General features: G+C 43.6%; 1 protein-coding gene across 1 annotated transcript in view; it reads left to right on the top strand.

Moving 5' to 3' along the window:
- PLXNA1 (plexin A1) overlaps positions 1-17242 on the top strand; it is a 291520-nt gene extending 274278 nt beyond the window's left edge. Inside the window, exons 31-32 of the mRNA XM_072598341.1 lie at positions 154-304; positions 16631-17242. Coding sequence (XP_072454442.1) covers positions 154-304; positions 16631-16726 — 247 coding nt within the window. The 3' untranslated portion in view covers positions 16727-17242. The remainder of the gene's footprint in view (positions 1-153; positions 305-16630) is intronic.
- The last annotated feature ends 306 nt before the right edge of the window (positions 17243-17548 follow it).

Genomic DNA, 17548 nt, shown 5'->3' with positions numbered 1-17548 from the left:
AGAAGCTTGTGGTCCCCGTAGGGATGGGGCTTGTGAGCCCAGGTCTGCAGTGGACTCTGTCACTGGCCCCACAGACTGCTCCCTGAGGCCAGTGGGCCACCGAGCTGAGGATCTCCCTCTGTCGGTCAAACTCAGACTCCTGCCTTCCCACAGGTACTACTCAGACATTGCCAAGATGCCTGCAATCAGTGACCAGGACATGAGCGCCTACCTGGCAGAGCAGTCGCGGCTACACCTCAGCCAGTTCAACAGCATGAGTGCCCTGCATGAGATCTACTCCTACATCACCAAGTACAAGGATGAGGTAGGGAGCCCCTGCCCAGCTCACTGGCCTGTGGAGAGGGCTGATGCTCTGGGCTTCAGTCATCAATGTCTCCCATCCATGCTAGCAGCCCAGTCTCTCCCTTTCCTTTCCACCTTCCCCATCCTCACCTAGACCTATGACAGTGACGTATGAGGAGAGCTGTCACATAGGCCAGTATAGCTGGGTTGTGGAGGAGACTGGAAAGATAAGAAGGCATTTCACAAGTGGGGAGTGCAGGAGTGAATATAGGTGAGATCAGCCAGTGTGGGTGGCTGTTAATCATATTGACCTTTAAGGATGTCTAGGGAAGAGCACCCAAGATGGTCAACAATTTCAAGTTCTTAACATATAAGCATCATCTGAAGGCATGGGGGCCATGATCACTGTGTTAAAGTATTTGAAAAATTCTAGATGACCATTGAAGGCCCTTGCAAGCCTGGGATTCTGGAATTTGGAGCTTGCTCTGAATGTTTGCTCAGAGAAAGATTCTGAGGAATCTTGTGTGACCCTAGTAGCACTTATGAAAGATCATGTGCCCAACAAAGCAGAAGGTGGGGGTTGAACCAAGTCTTGAAAGAAGCCATGTAAGAGAACCGAGTCTTCATTCCAGCTGTGCTATTCGCTGAGGTGACCTTAAGTAATGCCCTTGCTTACTCGGTGCCTCAGTTTCCTTCTTTGTAAATTGAGAGATGCTGGGACTTGAGGTTCCCTGACCCTCTAACCTTCTTTGTCCAAGGTCCTCTAGATCCTGCTTGTTCCCTGTGGTCAGGTGTAGGATAAGCTTACACACCATTTGGAATACCCCTCAGGGAGCAGCACCCCATCTGCTGTCATTTGGACTAATTAGCACTGTAAACCACTCTTCAAACACACTCCTAGAAATCCCTTATTAAAGCCATAAAATAAACAGCCACAATAAAAGATATCTCGCCCACAAGACTGCGAGTCTTTACAATTGCCTGTAAAACATGACCGCTCTCATGCTTCTGCGTGCTGTGTAGCTGGGAGCATGGGCTTTCTCCCTCCAGAGAACTGGGTGCAGGCTTGTCCTTGGGCCTCTCCTGGGCCCTGGAGAGGAAGCTTGTTCTCCAGGGACAAGACCATCAAGAGATTTTTGTAGAACTTACATTCTTGGGCTTTTTAAAAAAAGATTTTGTTGGTCGCTTTTTTTTAGAATGTCCATGTCATTTCCCAGTCTACTGCTCACCCCCACCCCCACCTCCACTCCCTCAGTCATAGATCAAAAACAGTTAAACCAAAGCAGCCTAGCGGGCATCCGTGCCAGGGAACATGCAGTAATCTGTCCCTGTGGCTCCCTCCTCCCCATCTCTGACGAGAGGAGGGAGGTGGGCTTCATCATCGGTCCTCTGGAGCTCATTGTGATCACTGCATTTCATTGGAGTTGCTTTTTAGCATTATTTTTATGGACACGATTGCATTCATTGGGTATATTGTTCTCCTGTTTCTACTTTCTTTGCCCTGTAGTCAGTGGAGACAGTTTTTTCCAGGTTTGAATTCCTCATATTTGTCCTTTTTAAAAATGGAAAAAGTATTTGATTATATTCAGACACCACCATTTATTCATTCTCTGAATCAGTAACGCCCACTTTCTTTCCATTTTTTTTCTATCAAGGGTGCTGCTATTTTTTATTTTATTATGTGTTATCGGGCTCCTGTCTTTGATCTCCCATGAGTTTGTGTCCAGCGATGTAATTGCTAGGTCAAAGGGTATGAGCAGATCAGTGTTTATGGAACTCCTTTCCAAACTGTTTTCTATCCAATCCACAGAGGAAACCACAAGGTATTTTTAAAATACAAAAAAAAAACCTAGTATCTTTTCCCCAACTCTTCTTTTCCCACCGAAAACCAAACCAAACCTTTGTAACATATATATATATGTGTATGTATGCACGTGTGTATGTATGTATATACACATATATATTTATGTATGCATGTGTGTGTGTCTGTGGACACCTTGTTCTGTGCCCACGGTCTGTCACCTCTCTGACAGGAGGTGGATAGCGCATGTCATTGGGAGGTCTCCGGAGCCACGGTTGGTGACTGGCCTGCGTGGCGTTTCTGCGGCTCTCAGAGCGCATTTTCTTTACAATGCTGTGTTTTCTTGGTTCTGCTCACTTCACCGGTGACTGGTCCATGCTGATCTTCCCAGGGTTCTCTGAAACTGTCCCCATTCTTGTTTCCTATGGAACAACAGTATTCCATTGCACTCATGCTCGGTAACTCATTCAGCCGGTCCCCAATTGATGGAGCACCCGGATATTTCCAGTTCTTTCACACACACATACAGACATACACACACACACCACATACACATACTACATACACACACACACACATCACCCCCCCCCCCCCCCCCCCCACACACACACACACTGAAAGCTGCTGTAAATATTTTTTGTCCGGATGGGTCCTTTTCCTCTTCTTGGATCCCCTTGGGTCTTCAATAACAAGGTGTTTGTCTGCCTGTCTTCCCATCACCCTTTCAGAATCAACTGTTTCTATTATTATCATCCTTACCAACTTGATGGGTGTGAACTAAGACCTACAAATGGCTTTAATTTGTGTTTCTCTTAATATTTGTGCTTTGGAGCATTTTTTCATCTGGTTGTTGTTCATTTGCAAGGGCTTAGCTTCAGCAGGCATTTGATCAGCTCTGGGCTGAATCTTAAATGGACCTAGCGCCGCTGAGATGCCTCTACCCTAGGGGACCTGGCACAGGCATGATTCCTCTGTTCTATTTTTGTGCTTTTTAGATGGGGCCTGAGGGTCCTCATGTGTGAAATGAAGAGTTTGGTATCATAAAAACAGGCACCAGATGTGAAATCAGGAGAGCTGGACCTAACTTAGCCCATGACCTACCTGGTGTGGTGTTGCACAAGTCACCAAGCACGATGAGCTGTGTCACTTCTAGTAGCATAGAGGACTTGGAGGAGATAATCTGTCAGGTTCCTTCTTCCAGCTCGGAGATTTTGAGTTGCTTAATTCATGCCTTAATTAACTCTGATTTCTTTTCGCCTTTTCTTCTTCCCATATTGGGCGTATGGATTGGCCATATGGTGATTCCCTAACTTACCTGACTGGGGAGACTTCCCGAAGGAGGTGAACAATGTATCATAGAATTCTGAGATTTCAGGATGGAAAGGAACCTTAAATCCCTTTGCAGTGTTCCTGGCAAGGGTCAGCCAGCCTTTGCATAGGAAGCTCACTCTCTCCCGCTGGAGATTTTTTTTTCATTGTTTTTCATTTATTTATTTATTTTAATGTTCTACAATCACTACCATAAAACTTTGATTTTTACCGCCCCACACCTAGCTCCCCCCCACCGCCCTCCCTCCCCAAGACGGCATACAGTTCTGCATAGGATCTACATATGCTTTCCTATTGAATATGTTTTCACTATAGTCATGCTATATACACGAGCTAAAATAAGTGGACGAAATCATATAACAAATCAAAACATAATACGCAAACACACACACACACACATGATCTGCTGCATTCTGCGAATGAATTCCATAGTTCTTTCTCTGAGTGTGGAAGGCATTTTGCCTTAGAAAATCATTGGGAATTTTTTTTTTAAGTTATTACGAAGTTCCAAGTCTACCAGAAAAAACTCTCGCACACTGTGGTCATTGCTGTGTACAAAGTTCTCCTGGTTCTGCTCCTTTCACTCAGCATCAGGTCATATAAGTCCTTCCAGGCCTCTCTGAAGTCTTCTTGTTCATCATTTCTTATGGCACAATAGTACTCCATTACATTCATATACCATAATTTATTCAGCCATTCCCCAACTGATGGGCATCCCCTTGATTCTCTGGAGATTTTTTTAACCTGAGTGTGAAACTGCATTTTTTCCTCTTAAATTTCAATGTAGCCTAGTAGAGAGAGAGATGGCCCCAACCTCAGGAAAACCCAGGTTTAAACCTATGAGATGTGATGACTGTGTCATCCTTATATCTTCCCTTAACCTCTCAGTACCCTAAAGGAGTTCTCCAAGATTGTAGGTTGTGGAATAGTAGAGGGAGTGTCCTTAAAGCAAGTTCTTTATCCCTAGTGAAGTCACTGGGGATCTAGAAACTCCTCCTCCCCACCCCCCTGCAGAACATCTCACTGGATCTGGCCCAATAGGATAGTTTGTCCAGATTTTGTTGGATATTATTCAGCATATAAGTTCTCCTTCATAGCTTTGTGCCATGTGCAGATTTGAAATTCAGGGCATTCTATTACTTTATCCAAGTGATCGATAAAAATATTAAAACAGCATGAGGTCAAGTATAGATCACTGGGGCACTCCACTAGAGACATGTCATGTCAGCACTGGGCCATTGATGACTACTCTTTGGATGACAATGATTGATGATTGATGAAGATGATGATGATAAGCATTTATGTAGTATCTGCTTTGTTCCAGACACAATGCTAAGTACTTTTAAGTATTATAGGATCCGCACAACAACCTGGTAGTTAGGCATCATTATAATCCTAATTCTCCAACTGAGGAAAATAGAGATTTAAATGTCACACAGCCAGGAAGCTTCTGAGGCTATATTCAAACTCGGATCTTTCAGTGCTCTATCCACTGAGCAACCTAGCCATCTCTAAATGAATGTGGCCATTCAGACAGTTTTAAATTTACTATTGTTTAGCCTACTTCTCTCCATTCACCCACAGAAACAGGATGGGACATTTTGTCATGTCTCCCTACTAAAACCTAAGTAAGCTATAGCTATCACCTTCCCCTGAAACTACCAGGATAGCAATCCTGCTCGGAAAAAGGGAAATGAGTTTAATCTGGCAGCGACTTCTTCATGGAGCTGTGTTGGTTCTCTGGGATTACTGCTTTTTTTATAGATACATTCTAAAATTTGCCAGGAATCAAAATCGAGCTCATTGGACTGATGGAATGTAGTGTGTCCTCCTGGCTTCTGCCTTGGGTATTTGCTCCTCAGTCCTGAGGCCCCTCTCCCAGGCTCACCGGCAGGTCTTGTGCAGTGACATTTACCTGTTCTTTCATTACTCTTGGTTGTAGTTCTCAAGTCCAGCAAGGTCTTCTCTTACTCCATTTCCCTTATCTCAGGCTTCAATTATCTGTTATAATCATTTCTGTTCTTTCTTGTCAGAAGATTATTCTTTTTGACACACACGCAAAACAGAAACAATATAAGGGTCGCATTGTTCTCCCTTTTCCTCATCTGCCATTAGGATAAAAATAGTTGCTGTAATTGATACAGCACTTTAAGGTTTACAAAGTGCTTAATGTATATTATCTCATGACTTAAAGGGGAGGAATGACAAAGTCTTGGCCAAGGTTGGAGTGTATTGACAAAGTCAGGGAAGAATGTATTTTCAGTACCTTATAATCAAAAGGGCATTGGAATAAAAGGGGTGGGGGAGAGTGAGCACTGCATATGTACATCCACCAAGCCGATACCATGGAGGAGTTACACTCAGGGGTAAGGAATAGTCATTGGGGTACCCAGAAATTCACAGAAGACAGAAATCCAAGAAAGAAGCCAGTAATAAAGTCCATGGCCTTTCACCTGTCTGAAAGTTTAAGCAACAAGCAAGAGGAGCTAAAAGGCCCAACTGAAAGCTTTGAATTTGTCCTCATAGGTCCTTATCTCTAAAATTTGATGTTATAAAACCCATGACTACAATTGGGCCTTGAATACGTAGAGGAATGGTGTCAAACTCAAAGAGAAAGTGATCAGGGTGAAGTGGATACTAAGTCATATGTAAGAATTTAAAAAAACTTCATGTGAACATTATCTGAGTTTTATTGTATTTTTATTTGTTTTGTTAAATATTTCCCAATTACAGTTTAATTTAGATCAGGCAGTAACCAGGATTGTTGTAGGCCACGTTGCAGCCATGTTGGACACTTTTTTTTTTTTTTGCACGAGTCAGTCAGGGTTAAATAACTTGCCCCAGGGTCACATAACTAATTAAGTATCAAGTGTCTGAGGCTGGATTTGAACTCAGATCCTTCTGACCAGGGCCTGTGCTCTAGGCTGCCCCATGTTTGACACTTCTGATGTAGAGAATCTTTACACCAGTGTACATAGAAAGCCAACATGACCTTATCAAGAAAAGGTCATGCCAAACTAACATTTTTTTTTTGAACAGGGTTTCAAAACTAATAGATCAGGGTATAGTTTACATGAATTTTAGTAACACGTAATGAAATATTTGATAATGTTTCTTGTAAATAGAGAATTGATTTTTTGAACCGATTTGAATCAAGAAATTTTACATTTATTCCTCTTAGATTTCCTAATAAATATTTTATTTGATAAAGTACCCCTTGCTATTCTTATAGACATGATGGAGAGATGTGGACTAGATGATATAATTAAATGGATTTGGAAGCAGTTGAATGAGTAGACTCAAAGAGTAGTCTTTAGTGGTTCAACGTCCACTTGGCAGGATGTCGCCAGGAGAGTGCCTAGTAGAGCCATCCCTGTTGACTTGCTCTTAACTGGCTTTTTAATTTTTATTTTATTTACAAGTAAAAAGTAGAGGATCCAAAAGAGCCTTTTGATAAAACTAACCTATAGTCACCAATTTTTGTCATTATATGCAGTGTTAGCCCTCCACTTCTGCGAAGAAGCAGGGAGGCGCATTGTCTTACCTCTTTTCTGGGGCCAAGTGTGGGTATTACCATAATTGTACAATTCAGTTCTTGTTTTCCATTTATATTGTTTTAGTCATGATGTATATTGTTTTCCTAATTCTGCTTACTTCACTCTGCAGTATTTCATATGTCCTCTCACATTTCTCTGAATTCTTCCCATTCATCATTTGTTAGAGCACAGTAATATTGGGTTACTTTCAAGGACCGTAATTTGTTGAGCCATTCTCTCATTGTTGGACATCTTCTTTGTTTCCAGTTTTAGTGTATAGTGGTGTGTGTGTGTGTGTGTGTGTGTGTGTGTGTGTGTGTGTGTGTGTGTGTGTGTGTGTGTGTGTATGTATGTATATGTCTGGCTTTGCTGTATACCTAATTTTGGGATCTCTTTGTCCAAAGATCCATAAAGATCTTGACAGACTAGACTCTAGCCACTTGAGCACAGGACTGAATCTGATAATCTTATCATCATACTTTTTTTTTTAAATCACCTTCTTAAGTACAGGAAGGTGATACTTTTTCTTTATTCTGTCCTAGTCAGACCACAACTGCAGTATTGTTTTCAGTTCTGTTAGAAACTTTTTTAGAAGGATGTTTGTAAGCTAGGAAGGTGAACAGGATGGGAAAGGTCCTTGAGTTCAAATTTGGGGATCAGGTGGAAGAACTGGGTGTTTAGCTTTAAGAAGAGAAGTTAGATGGAGATGTGATTGGTGTCTTCTGGTATGAAGACTGCACTCCAAGACTAGTCTAGGATTCCTAATTCCTGCATTTGAACTATGGTCTAGAAATGGACCGTTGCCAATCTGAGCCAAATGAGACAGGAGACAACAGGCCCACCACCTTCCTCATTCTGGACACCTTGTCTGTTCACACAGGCTTAGTTCTCATTGACTTTTTTAAAGTGCCTGCCATATTGTTGATGTCTGTGTGGTCTTGCCCCACATAAATAAGTCTTTTTGACCTGACCTGTTCTGCTGTAGCTGTGCCGTCTCCATCTTGTAAGGAGGCAGTGGAGTTTTTTGAACCTAAGTGTAGAACTTTATGTTTATTCTTCTTGGATTTTGTCCTATTAAATTTAGCTTGGTGTGATGCATTAAAGTTCCATTGCTGTTCCTCCACGTTAGCTATCCTGTTCAGCCTTGGTTCTTCAGCATGTTTGATAAGCTTGTCTCTATCAGCCTCATAGACAAAAAACATTCAACAAACAGGGTTAAGCATAGAGAGTTGAGCCATTTTAGGAGTGTTTTACATGGGTAAAAGGAGGTGTTGTTGATATTTTAGAAGTGGGAGATTATTCATTTATCCAACATTATTGATCACCTCCTACATATGGAATTCTGTGCCCGGTGCTTGGAGAGATCGAAAGAGAAATTATTCACTCTCCTTGCCCTGATTATGAAAGCATGATAATTAGACAAAAGAGTTCTCAGCTTGGAGAGGAAATAAGTGTCTGTGAAAAATTGTAATACAAGTCAGTATCAGAAGAGGAGATAGTAAGTGTTCAGAGTTGAGAGAAAGAGAGATTTTCTTCCATTTGGTTGTTCCACATTGGGAGGGGAGAAGGTCAGGGGAAATTTGCTGGTGGGACTGGTGTTTGATCTGGGCCCGGAAGAGTGGATAGAGGGGAAAGGAGGAGAGGACTCCTCCTTTGACTCGAGGTGAGAAAACACGAGTCATGTTGTTGGAGCTGAATTTAGTAGAGGGTATGCTGGTAGAAAAATAATGAAGGCTGAGGCTGAAAAAGGAGCTGTAGCTAAAGCATGGAAGGCCTTGAATGCCTGACTGGGGCGGGGGGAAGGGGTCTCTGGCCACCTATTCACTTTATCACCTCTCCTTTGATTTAAGGCTTCCCCCTCCCCCCCCCATTGGCCCCATGTGGATAATATTCTTCAATTCTGTCCTTGCCACAGATGTCTTGGGGGAAGGGGTGGGGAAATTCACATGATGATAATTCACACTTGTATAATGCTTTAGGATTCACAGAATACCTTTCTCACCACCAGCCAGATGCTATGTAAAACACTTTAGCAGGAGATGAGCTGATCGCCTGGTCACCTCCTGAGTGGCCCTTTCAGAACGAAAGCTTTAAGCTCTAGGAGGGGAAAAGGTGGTTGATAAATGCAACTGTCTTGTCTTGTTGGGGGTTCTTAATCCTTAATCCTTCTGCAGAGACAGAGTTGGATACCCTCTCAAAGGGTCACATTCTGAGAAGAAGGCAGGCTTTTTAGAAGCCTGGAACAATGGACTGCTAAGAGCTGAGCTGTCACCCAGCAGTATGTGACCGAGCTCGGCTTTGGAACCCAGGGAAGGAGTTGGCAGAGTGAGGGGGGGAGAGAAGGAAGGGGGAAAGGAGGCAGAGAGAGAGAGAGAGCGCAGGGGAGAAAGAAAGAAGAATGAGAAGGAGAGAGAGAGAAGGGGGAAAAAGAAAAGAGAGAGAGAGAGAATGGGAGAACAAAATCAAACTCATTGCAGAGTCGGAAGGTCTGCATTTGAGTCGTGCATCGTGCCTTGCTACTTTCTGGTCTTGGGTCAGAAACCTAACTCCTCTGGGTCATCGTTTCCTTATCTCTAAAATTAGGTAGTTGAACTAGGCATGGCTCTTCTCTGTAAAACTTTCACTGACAGACTAATGGAGTGCTGGAGTTAGAAGGAGTTCTTAAAGACCACCTGAGCTATCTTTTTCCTTTGTCAGAGGAGGGCCCCTGGTCCATGCGGGTGACCCTCACACTGCACCCTGAGGACTTCCAGCCCTTTCCTTCTGCCCTGATTAGAATGTGAGTTCCTTAAGATCAGGGACCATCTTGCCTTTTCTGTTTGTATCCCTAGTGCCTGGTGCAATGCTTGGCACACTGGAAGTGTTTAACAAATGTTTTTTTCATTCATTCCTTTATAGATTAGATCACCAATCTCTCTAGTGTCTTCTGGCTCTAAATCCTGTGATCCTACATGTTTTTTCCATTAGACCAGGGGTTTGTAATTTTTTTGTGTGTATCCTTGGGCAGCATTTTGGTGAAACCTGTTGTCCCCTCCTCAGAATCATATTTCAAAAAATCAAAGGAAATATGAAATTTCAGTTACAGGTTAGTGAAAATAAAGATGTATTTTTTTCCCATCCAAGTTCATAGACCCCCTAAAATCCATCCACAGATCTTGGGACCCCTGAATTTTACCCACCAGTTCCATCTTGTCCATTTCATCCACGTTCCTCATGTGTTAAGTATAGCCTGACAGTTCACCCCCATTCCTGGGTGGACAGACTTACAAGGGACAGAGACAGGGAATCTGGTCCTCGCCGCTCCAGGGAACTTCTCTTCTTACCGGTAATGGGATTAATAAATCGCAGCTGTTTCTTTTGTTTGTTTTCATTCATTAGATACAATTATGCAGAGCCTAACTGCAGCCCATCTTCCATACAAAATGAGAGCGAATCACGTTTTTTCCTGTTGCTCATTGCAATAATATGCCGTCGTTGGTGCTGAATGGGAATCGTAATTAATTTTCACTTCAGGCTTTGCAATAGCAGGTTCCCCTGCTTGGCACTGTGCACGACAGGGAAGCTTTTGCTTAGGGCTCCCTGTGGCTTTCTCTCCCCTGCTCAGTGAGAGAGGTACGGGGTCTCCTGAGCCCTGCAGCCAGCGTATTAAGGCTGGGACTCCAAGCTGGGCAGGGTCTCTCTCATCCAGGCTGCACTAGTCTGGTTCTGGTGTCCAACAGCCCTCCACACTGGGGCTGGTTTGGGCTATGTGGGTAGCTAGTAACTCAGCTGCAATAGAGACTTCTCTGGATTTCCCTCAGGTTCCGTAAAGCAAGAGATTTGGACTCTGTTCTCTCAGGTCTCACTTCTGGCCCCAAGATTTTTCGTGGTTCTGGCCCTTCTCGTCTCTAGAGGCTATCCCTGAACATGCTCCTAGTCTGAGTCAAGTCTTTCCCAGGTGCAGAACAAGACAAAGCAAGATGATCAAATAAAGCTCCCAGGTGCCCAGCTTTAAATGGTAAAGCCCAGAGGCATTAGTCTGACCTTTCAGGTTTGCTGCCAACAACCCCCACCTCTTCCCAATGACTTTGTCCAGACCCACCCAAGCTGATCTGTCGTGGAGAATCATGGAACTGGAAGGAACTTTTGGGATCATCTAGCTTAAGCATTCTTAACTTGAAGTCCAGGAACTTGTCTTTTTAAAAATGTAGTATTTGCATACCTATATTTCTAATATTAGTTTCCTTTGTATTTCTATGTATTTTGCTTTATGCATTTAGAACCATTATTCAGAGAGGGGTCCCATGGGCTTTATCAGACGTTCAGAGAGGTCTAGGACACCAAAAAAAATAAATAAATAAAACTTAAGCCTTGGTCTGATCCAGCACCCCCATTTTTATGGTTGAGTAAACTGAGGCCCTGAAAGGTATGGGGTCTTGTCTGAAGCCACAGTTAGTTAGTGACAGAGCTCTTCAGTCCATCTGCAGGGACTCATCAACACTTTATATGTGCAACATGGTTTGGCTCACCTTCTCCTTCCATGTTATCCCAAGTTATTCCCAAGTTATTGCCTGGGAGAATGGAAGGGGGCATCCAGGCACAGTTGGCATGTGGGTGGAGATGCCAATCTAACAGTACTGTTAGATTGTGCCACTGTGCCTTGGGGCAATAAAGGACCAGAGGACATTGAAGCCAGATTGGGGAGGACCTTGAAGACAGGAAGAAGTCAGAGGTTTTGATTCTGGATAATGCAATGTGAGAGTCATTTGGATTTAGAGCTAGAAAAGGCCTTCCAACTCTAGCTTTGTGATCATGGAAGGCAGTGCCATCCTATCCTTCCTGCCCTGAGTCCACCAGAACTACAAAACAAAACTGTTGGTTGAGTTGGGTAAGATACCCAGGAGGCGTTGTCCATGTCTGGGCTCCACCCCACCCCACTGCGCTCATCCCAGCTTTAACAAAGGTGAGGGCTGGGGTTCAGACTTCAGAGATCCCCAGGCAGCAGGAGGTTGGGTGGGGATGAGCTAGGCAAATGGGATAGCCCTGTGGAAATTGGAGGAGACCTATAGATGGCCCAGTCCAAGCAGCTCACTTTACAATTGAGACCTCCCCAGTGTCACTCAGCTAGAGAACAGAACTGAGATTCAAACCCAGGCTCTCTTGAGCTCCCTTTCCATGATTCCATTTTGCCTCTAAGCAAGCCCAGGCCTCAGCCTTCCTTGCCACAGGGCAGCAGTGCCTTACCCATAGAGCAGTGAGAGAGGCCCCTTGTTCAAGGTACAGTCTGCGATCCCCTACTTCCCTGCCAACCCCTTCATTAGTTAGCAATTGGTTTCCAATTACACACCCGATGAAATGGTTCATCCCGTTGACTCGAGGAGCAGAGACCAAGGGGGTGCCTTGCCAGCTAATTGTGAAAATGTGTGCCAAGGCAGATGGGAATTTTTCAAGGAATTTGTTATTCAACCAGAAACACCTCACTCTGGGGCACACTCAAGGAAGCATATTCTAAAACCCCTGGCAACAGCATGGTAGAATGTAAAGGACACTGGATGGTCAGATGGTCTGGATTCAAATTCTAACTCTGTCCCTTCACTACCCGTTATGCTTGAATGATTGGGCAAGTCATTCAAGTGTAATTAAGCAACTTCTTAAGCCCCTTCGAGCTCTAAAATCATGATCCCATGATCTTGGGACTTGGCCAACTACTTAGGAATTCGACATTTCTCCTTTATGTACTGAGAGACTCTTTGCTGCTGACTCAGGCATCAGGCGATTGGCTCAGATGTTCTGGCAACTACTTAATTTATGGTAGAGTCACGGGGAAGTCCCTTCCTTTCTCTAGGCCTCAGTTTCTTCCTTTGTTAAATGAGGGGAGTGGATGCCCTCTAAAGACCCTTTTCCCCTAATAGTCTGGGAAGTAAGTAACCAGCTAGCTTACACATACCTCCCCTGTGAAATTTCCTCTGAGCATTCCATCCTTCAGAGGTCTTGCCTTTTTCTAGTAATTTACGGTAGATACTCTTAGAATACAAATCCCCTGAGAAAAGAGCTTGTTTCTCCAACTCTTAGCATAGATAACTAGGTAGAAGGAGAGATAGACAGACAGACAGACAGATGGAAGAGTTAGACATATGACAAAAGAAATAGAGATGATAAAAGAATAAATAAAAATTAATGATAAAAGAAGAGAGAGAAGAGCTTAATGATAGAAGAGATAAGGAGATAGAAAAGATGGATAGAAAAAGAGATAGAGATATTAGAAGAGATTGATGATAGATATAGATAGAACAGTTAAACGAAGAGATAGATGATAGAAGAAAAAAGGCAAGATAGATAATAGAAAAGAAATAACGATGATAGAAGAAGAGACAGAAAAGATTGATCATAGCAGAGAGGCAGGTAGAAAAGATGGATAAAGAAGAGATAGAAGAGTGAGAGAATAGAAAAAGATCAATAACACGTAGAACATTTATTAAGCACTTACTGTGTTCCCAGAACTCTGCTATATGGGGAAACCAAAAAAGACCATTCCTATTTTCAAAGAGCTTACATTCTTAAAGGAGAAGATGAACCATGAAGAGGAACTAGAAACTAGAAAACAGAACTAGGGAGGGTAGAGGCTACCCAACAGGCAAGGTGATGAAAATTCCAGAGAGTCAGCACCAGAGACTCTCCAACTCAGAGAGCAGCCTCAGGCTGTGGCAGCCCAGAGCCCAAGGTTAATTGGATGAGAAGTGGTCAGAGTGCAGTGGAAAATTTGGTAGTTGAAGGAGTTTGAGGTCTGGTACATCCTTAGGTGTGTGACCTCAGATAAATTATTTCACTTTTTTGGCCCTCTGTTCTCTCAGTTATTAAATACAAGGATAGGTGCTAACCCATCTCATTTGAAAGGTGGTGATGCTCTTGGATAAGGCCTATACAGCGTCAGCTGCTGCTGTTGTTAGAAGGTCTTCCTGCCTCTCACTTCATGACTTGCATCTGGTGCAGTAAATTGAATGGGAGGGCTCTTGGAATCTGAGTTCAAATCCTGAGTCTCGTGTGACCTCAGGTCATTTTCCCATATCTGGGCCTCAGTGTTTCCATCTGTACCATGAGAGATTTGGCCAGGATGATTATCAGAGGTTTCTTAAAGTTCCCTTCTCAGGCTGCCAAGACCTTCCCTTCATGGTCTAAGCTTCTATGCCTCCCTTCTCTGATTCACTTGCAAGTTGCTTTTATGGTAAGAAATTCTCCCTTTTTAAAATAAACTTTGTTTTTAATGGATCTGTTTTGTTTTGACACAACAGGTACTTTCCCAACCAATGCCCCAAACTCCCCATTCCACTCACTACAAAGAATATTTCCAGAGAGCAGTTAAGCAAAACTTCCTAATGGTATGACGGAGACTTTCAGTCACTTGCCCCCTTTCATTTACTGGAGGTTAATAGGCAGGTGGGATGGAGGGTGGGTGGGTGCTTTAACTGCTAATATGACGCCAACCTTATCCATTGTATCTGACCCAGTTTTGTGGACTCTTATGCTATCTTTATCTCATGGTCTCCATTGTGTATATTATATTATAGTCAATGTTCCTGTATTTTTTAGCTAAATCCTTTTAACTGCATCTCAAGCTCCTTTTCCTAGTAGTGGCTTTAAAATGTTCATCATCAAACCATAGCCTTCTCTTTTCTGGGGGGGGGGGTCCCCTCAGCTCCTTTAATTCCTTTCATCTCTAACCTTCCTGTAGGTCTGATTTTCCATTACTTTGATAGCCTTTCTTTCAACACTACAACAAGTTTCTTTTTTTAATTATCCAGTGCAGCAAGGCCTTACTGATCCCCATACTCAAGTCCTTACTGATTTCCATACTTTGAGTCCTGCCCAGTGCTGGGCCCTTCTGATGGGTTTATGGGGCAGTGGGAGTGACAGGGGAAGGCACAGACCCTGGCTTCAAGGAACTTACAGGCCAGTCAGAAAGAGACCATTGAAAACATGTCAAGTATTTATGAGCATCTAAGACAGCATATGGTGAGGAGGTCCCAACAGTGAACAATCTAGGATTCATAGAAGAGAGAGATCACTGTAGCCTGGGGAGACCATGTAAGAAGTGGGTCAGGACCTTAGGCCTTGAAGGATCATCACAGATTATGTCCAAACCTAATAGCCTGTGACCTTTACAAACAACCTGACTTCTTTCTGTTCCCATGTAGAAATATGATATCTCCCTACCTGTTGCTTATAGATTCTCCCTGACAGTCTCTCCCAGGAAATGAATGCCATCTGAGAGGCAGGTCTAACTCTGGGGCTTCTGAAAAGTCCCTCTTTGCTCTGATTGGTCATCCTAAGTTTATGCATACCCTTTTTGGGTACCAAGTGTTGTTTATGGCTCTCAGAAGAAAAAGAAGGTTGGATTTCTGGCTACTGAGGTATTCCCAGCTCCTGACCTCAACATTTAGACAGCTGAGGGGACATAAGATCTATTTGCAGTTCTCTGACTGAGTCTTTTGTACTTCCTCCAATCTATAAAGCATTGTATTTTTTCATTGGTTGAGGTTACATAAATGGGAGGTTATTAGTTATAGCTTATGGAGGAAGGCTTTTTCATGACTTGGGATATATAGTATTATGAGGCTAAATGCTGTGCCTGAGTTTTCACTGGTACAGGAAATTATCTAAATAATAACTCTCTTTAGTCCAATTCCTTCAGTTTAGGGAAACTAAGGTTCATGTGCCTATGGTCACAAAGCTACTAAGTGTCAAAGACGTGAACCATGGATAGTATCATTGCTAGGAGGGACCTCAGAGAGCACTTAGTCCCCTTTCTTCATTTTACAGATAAGTAAACTGAGGCTCAGGGATTGAGCATCACAGGTAGAATTTGAACTCAGGTTCTCTGATTCCAAATCTGGAGCTTTTTCTGCTACATTATCTTGCCTTTAATTATAGGGCTCTGTGGCTAGTGAAGACTTCTTGGAGTTGACAGGTATAATTAGATGGGGCATTCTCCTTGATTGGGCATAGAGAATGGAGCTCTGATTGGTCAGTTTGTAGCTTGGAGCTTTCTCATTAGTTACACAGTTTGTAATTAGGCTTCCTCAGTGGTTGGCCCATATAGATCAGAATTGTCATTGGTTATAGCATATATCCGTTGTCTCAAACTCAAATAGAAACAGATCTTTACAGGTGGCATATTGAGTTCGAAAATCACAAATTAATATTGTTATGTGTTATTTTTATTATTTCCCAGTTACATTTTAATCTTGTTCTCCTGCACTGTGGAGTTTTGCGGGGGCAAATTGGATTCCTCTGACCTATAGGAGAGGGCTTTCTGATTGGCTGGTGATTTTTATAGGATGGGGCTTTCTTGTAGGTTTGGGCATGTAAAATCAGTCTTATTGGCCTGACTCTTAGGGAAGGTCAGTACTTTGTGATGTGGAAGGACCTTTGTGAACCCAGGATAGTCCAAATGACATTATTGTGGACAAAAACATTTCCCTGAACTATTTGCCAAGCTAGGTTAGACGATTGAAAAGTGGAGGTTCTTCCCAGCAGAGTGTAGAAAGGATGGCCTTCTGCAGAATGGAGATTGCCTAGACATTTCTGTTTAGTGGAAGGATTGTGGACTACGCCATCCTCTGAGCCCAGGTTCTCTCCATAGGACCTCTCTGGGGAGCCCCTTGTTTCTCCATTCATTGCCTTCTCCTTTCTTATTCATCCCCAGATCTTGGCTGCTTTGGAGAAGGATGAACCAGCACGAAAGCAGCGGCTTCGGAGTAAGCTGGAACAGGTCATAGACACAATGGCCCTGAGTAGCTGAAAGGCCCAGGAGGGCCCTTGGTGACTTTTTCCTAGTGGCAGACTCTGAGAACCAGAGAGACAAAGACAGAGAGAGAGGCCGGCAGCAGGGGCAGCAATGTCTGTCTCCCACCCCCGGTCATGCCAGGGAGGAAGTGGGGGACCATGCCACATTCACCAGAGCCCCTCCCTGAGCCAGCCAGCACCGCCAAGCCAAGGAAAATGCCAACACTTGATCTGCCGAAGAAGGGAGAATCACAGAACCCACTCGCCTTCCCGTCTGCCTGGAGAAAGAGAGAGAGAGAGAAGGACCTTTCCAGGCAGCAGCACATGGTGGGAGGCAGAGAAAGAGGCTGAAATCACTTGGCAAGGAGGCAGCAGCCATGCATGCCTCCACTCCTCACTGAAGGCTGGCACAGTGGAAATGGTGCTCCCTTTGGGGGACGATGCCGGGGGAGAGGGTGGGCATCTTGAATCCTCCCCTCCCCACCCCACCCTTTTCCATGGAGGTTTCAGAATTTAACTCCTCCAAATGTGACTGACTGTTTTCTTCCACTCTCTCATCTGTCCCCCCTGGACCCAGTCTCTCCCCTCCCCTCCCCTGTCTTTTTCATTTACCTGCTCTATTTGCACAGCTTATAGAACATCAAATTTTTCCTTTTACAAATCCACAAATAGAAAGGAAAAAAAATGCAACAAGAAAGGTTTTATATGTGACATGAAATTGGCTTCTCCCCTCCTCTCCCCCTCAAAAAATGAGAGGGGAAACCTGTAAACTGGTCATCAGAGCCCAAGCAGCACAGAAAAAGGAAAGGGTATGCAGTCAGGGTGAAAGTTTCCTGTC

The sequence above is a fragment of the Notamacropus eugenii genome, chromosome 3 (genome assembly GCF_028372415.1).
Source record: "Notamacropus eugenii isolate mMacEug1 chromosome 3, mMacEug1.pri_v2, whole genome shotgun sequence".
NCBI lineage: Eukaryota > Metazoa > Chordata > Mammalia > Diprotodontia > Macropodidae > Notamacropus > Notamacropus eugenii.
Note: the sequence above shows the minus strand (reverse complement) of the source record. Positions and strands in the feature narration are given on the sequence as shown.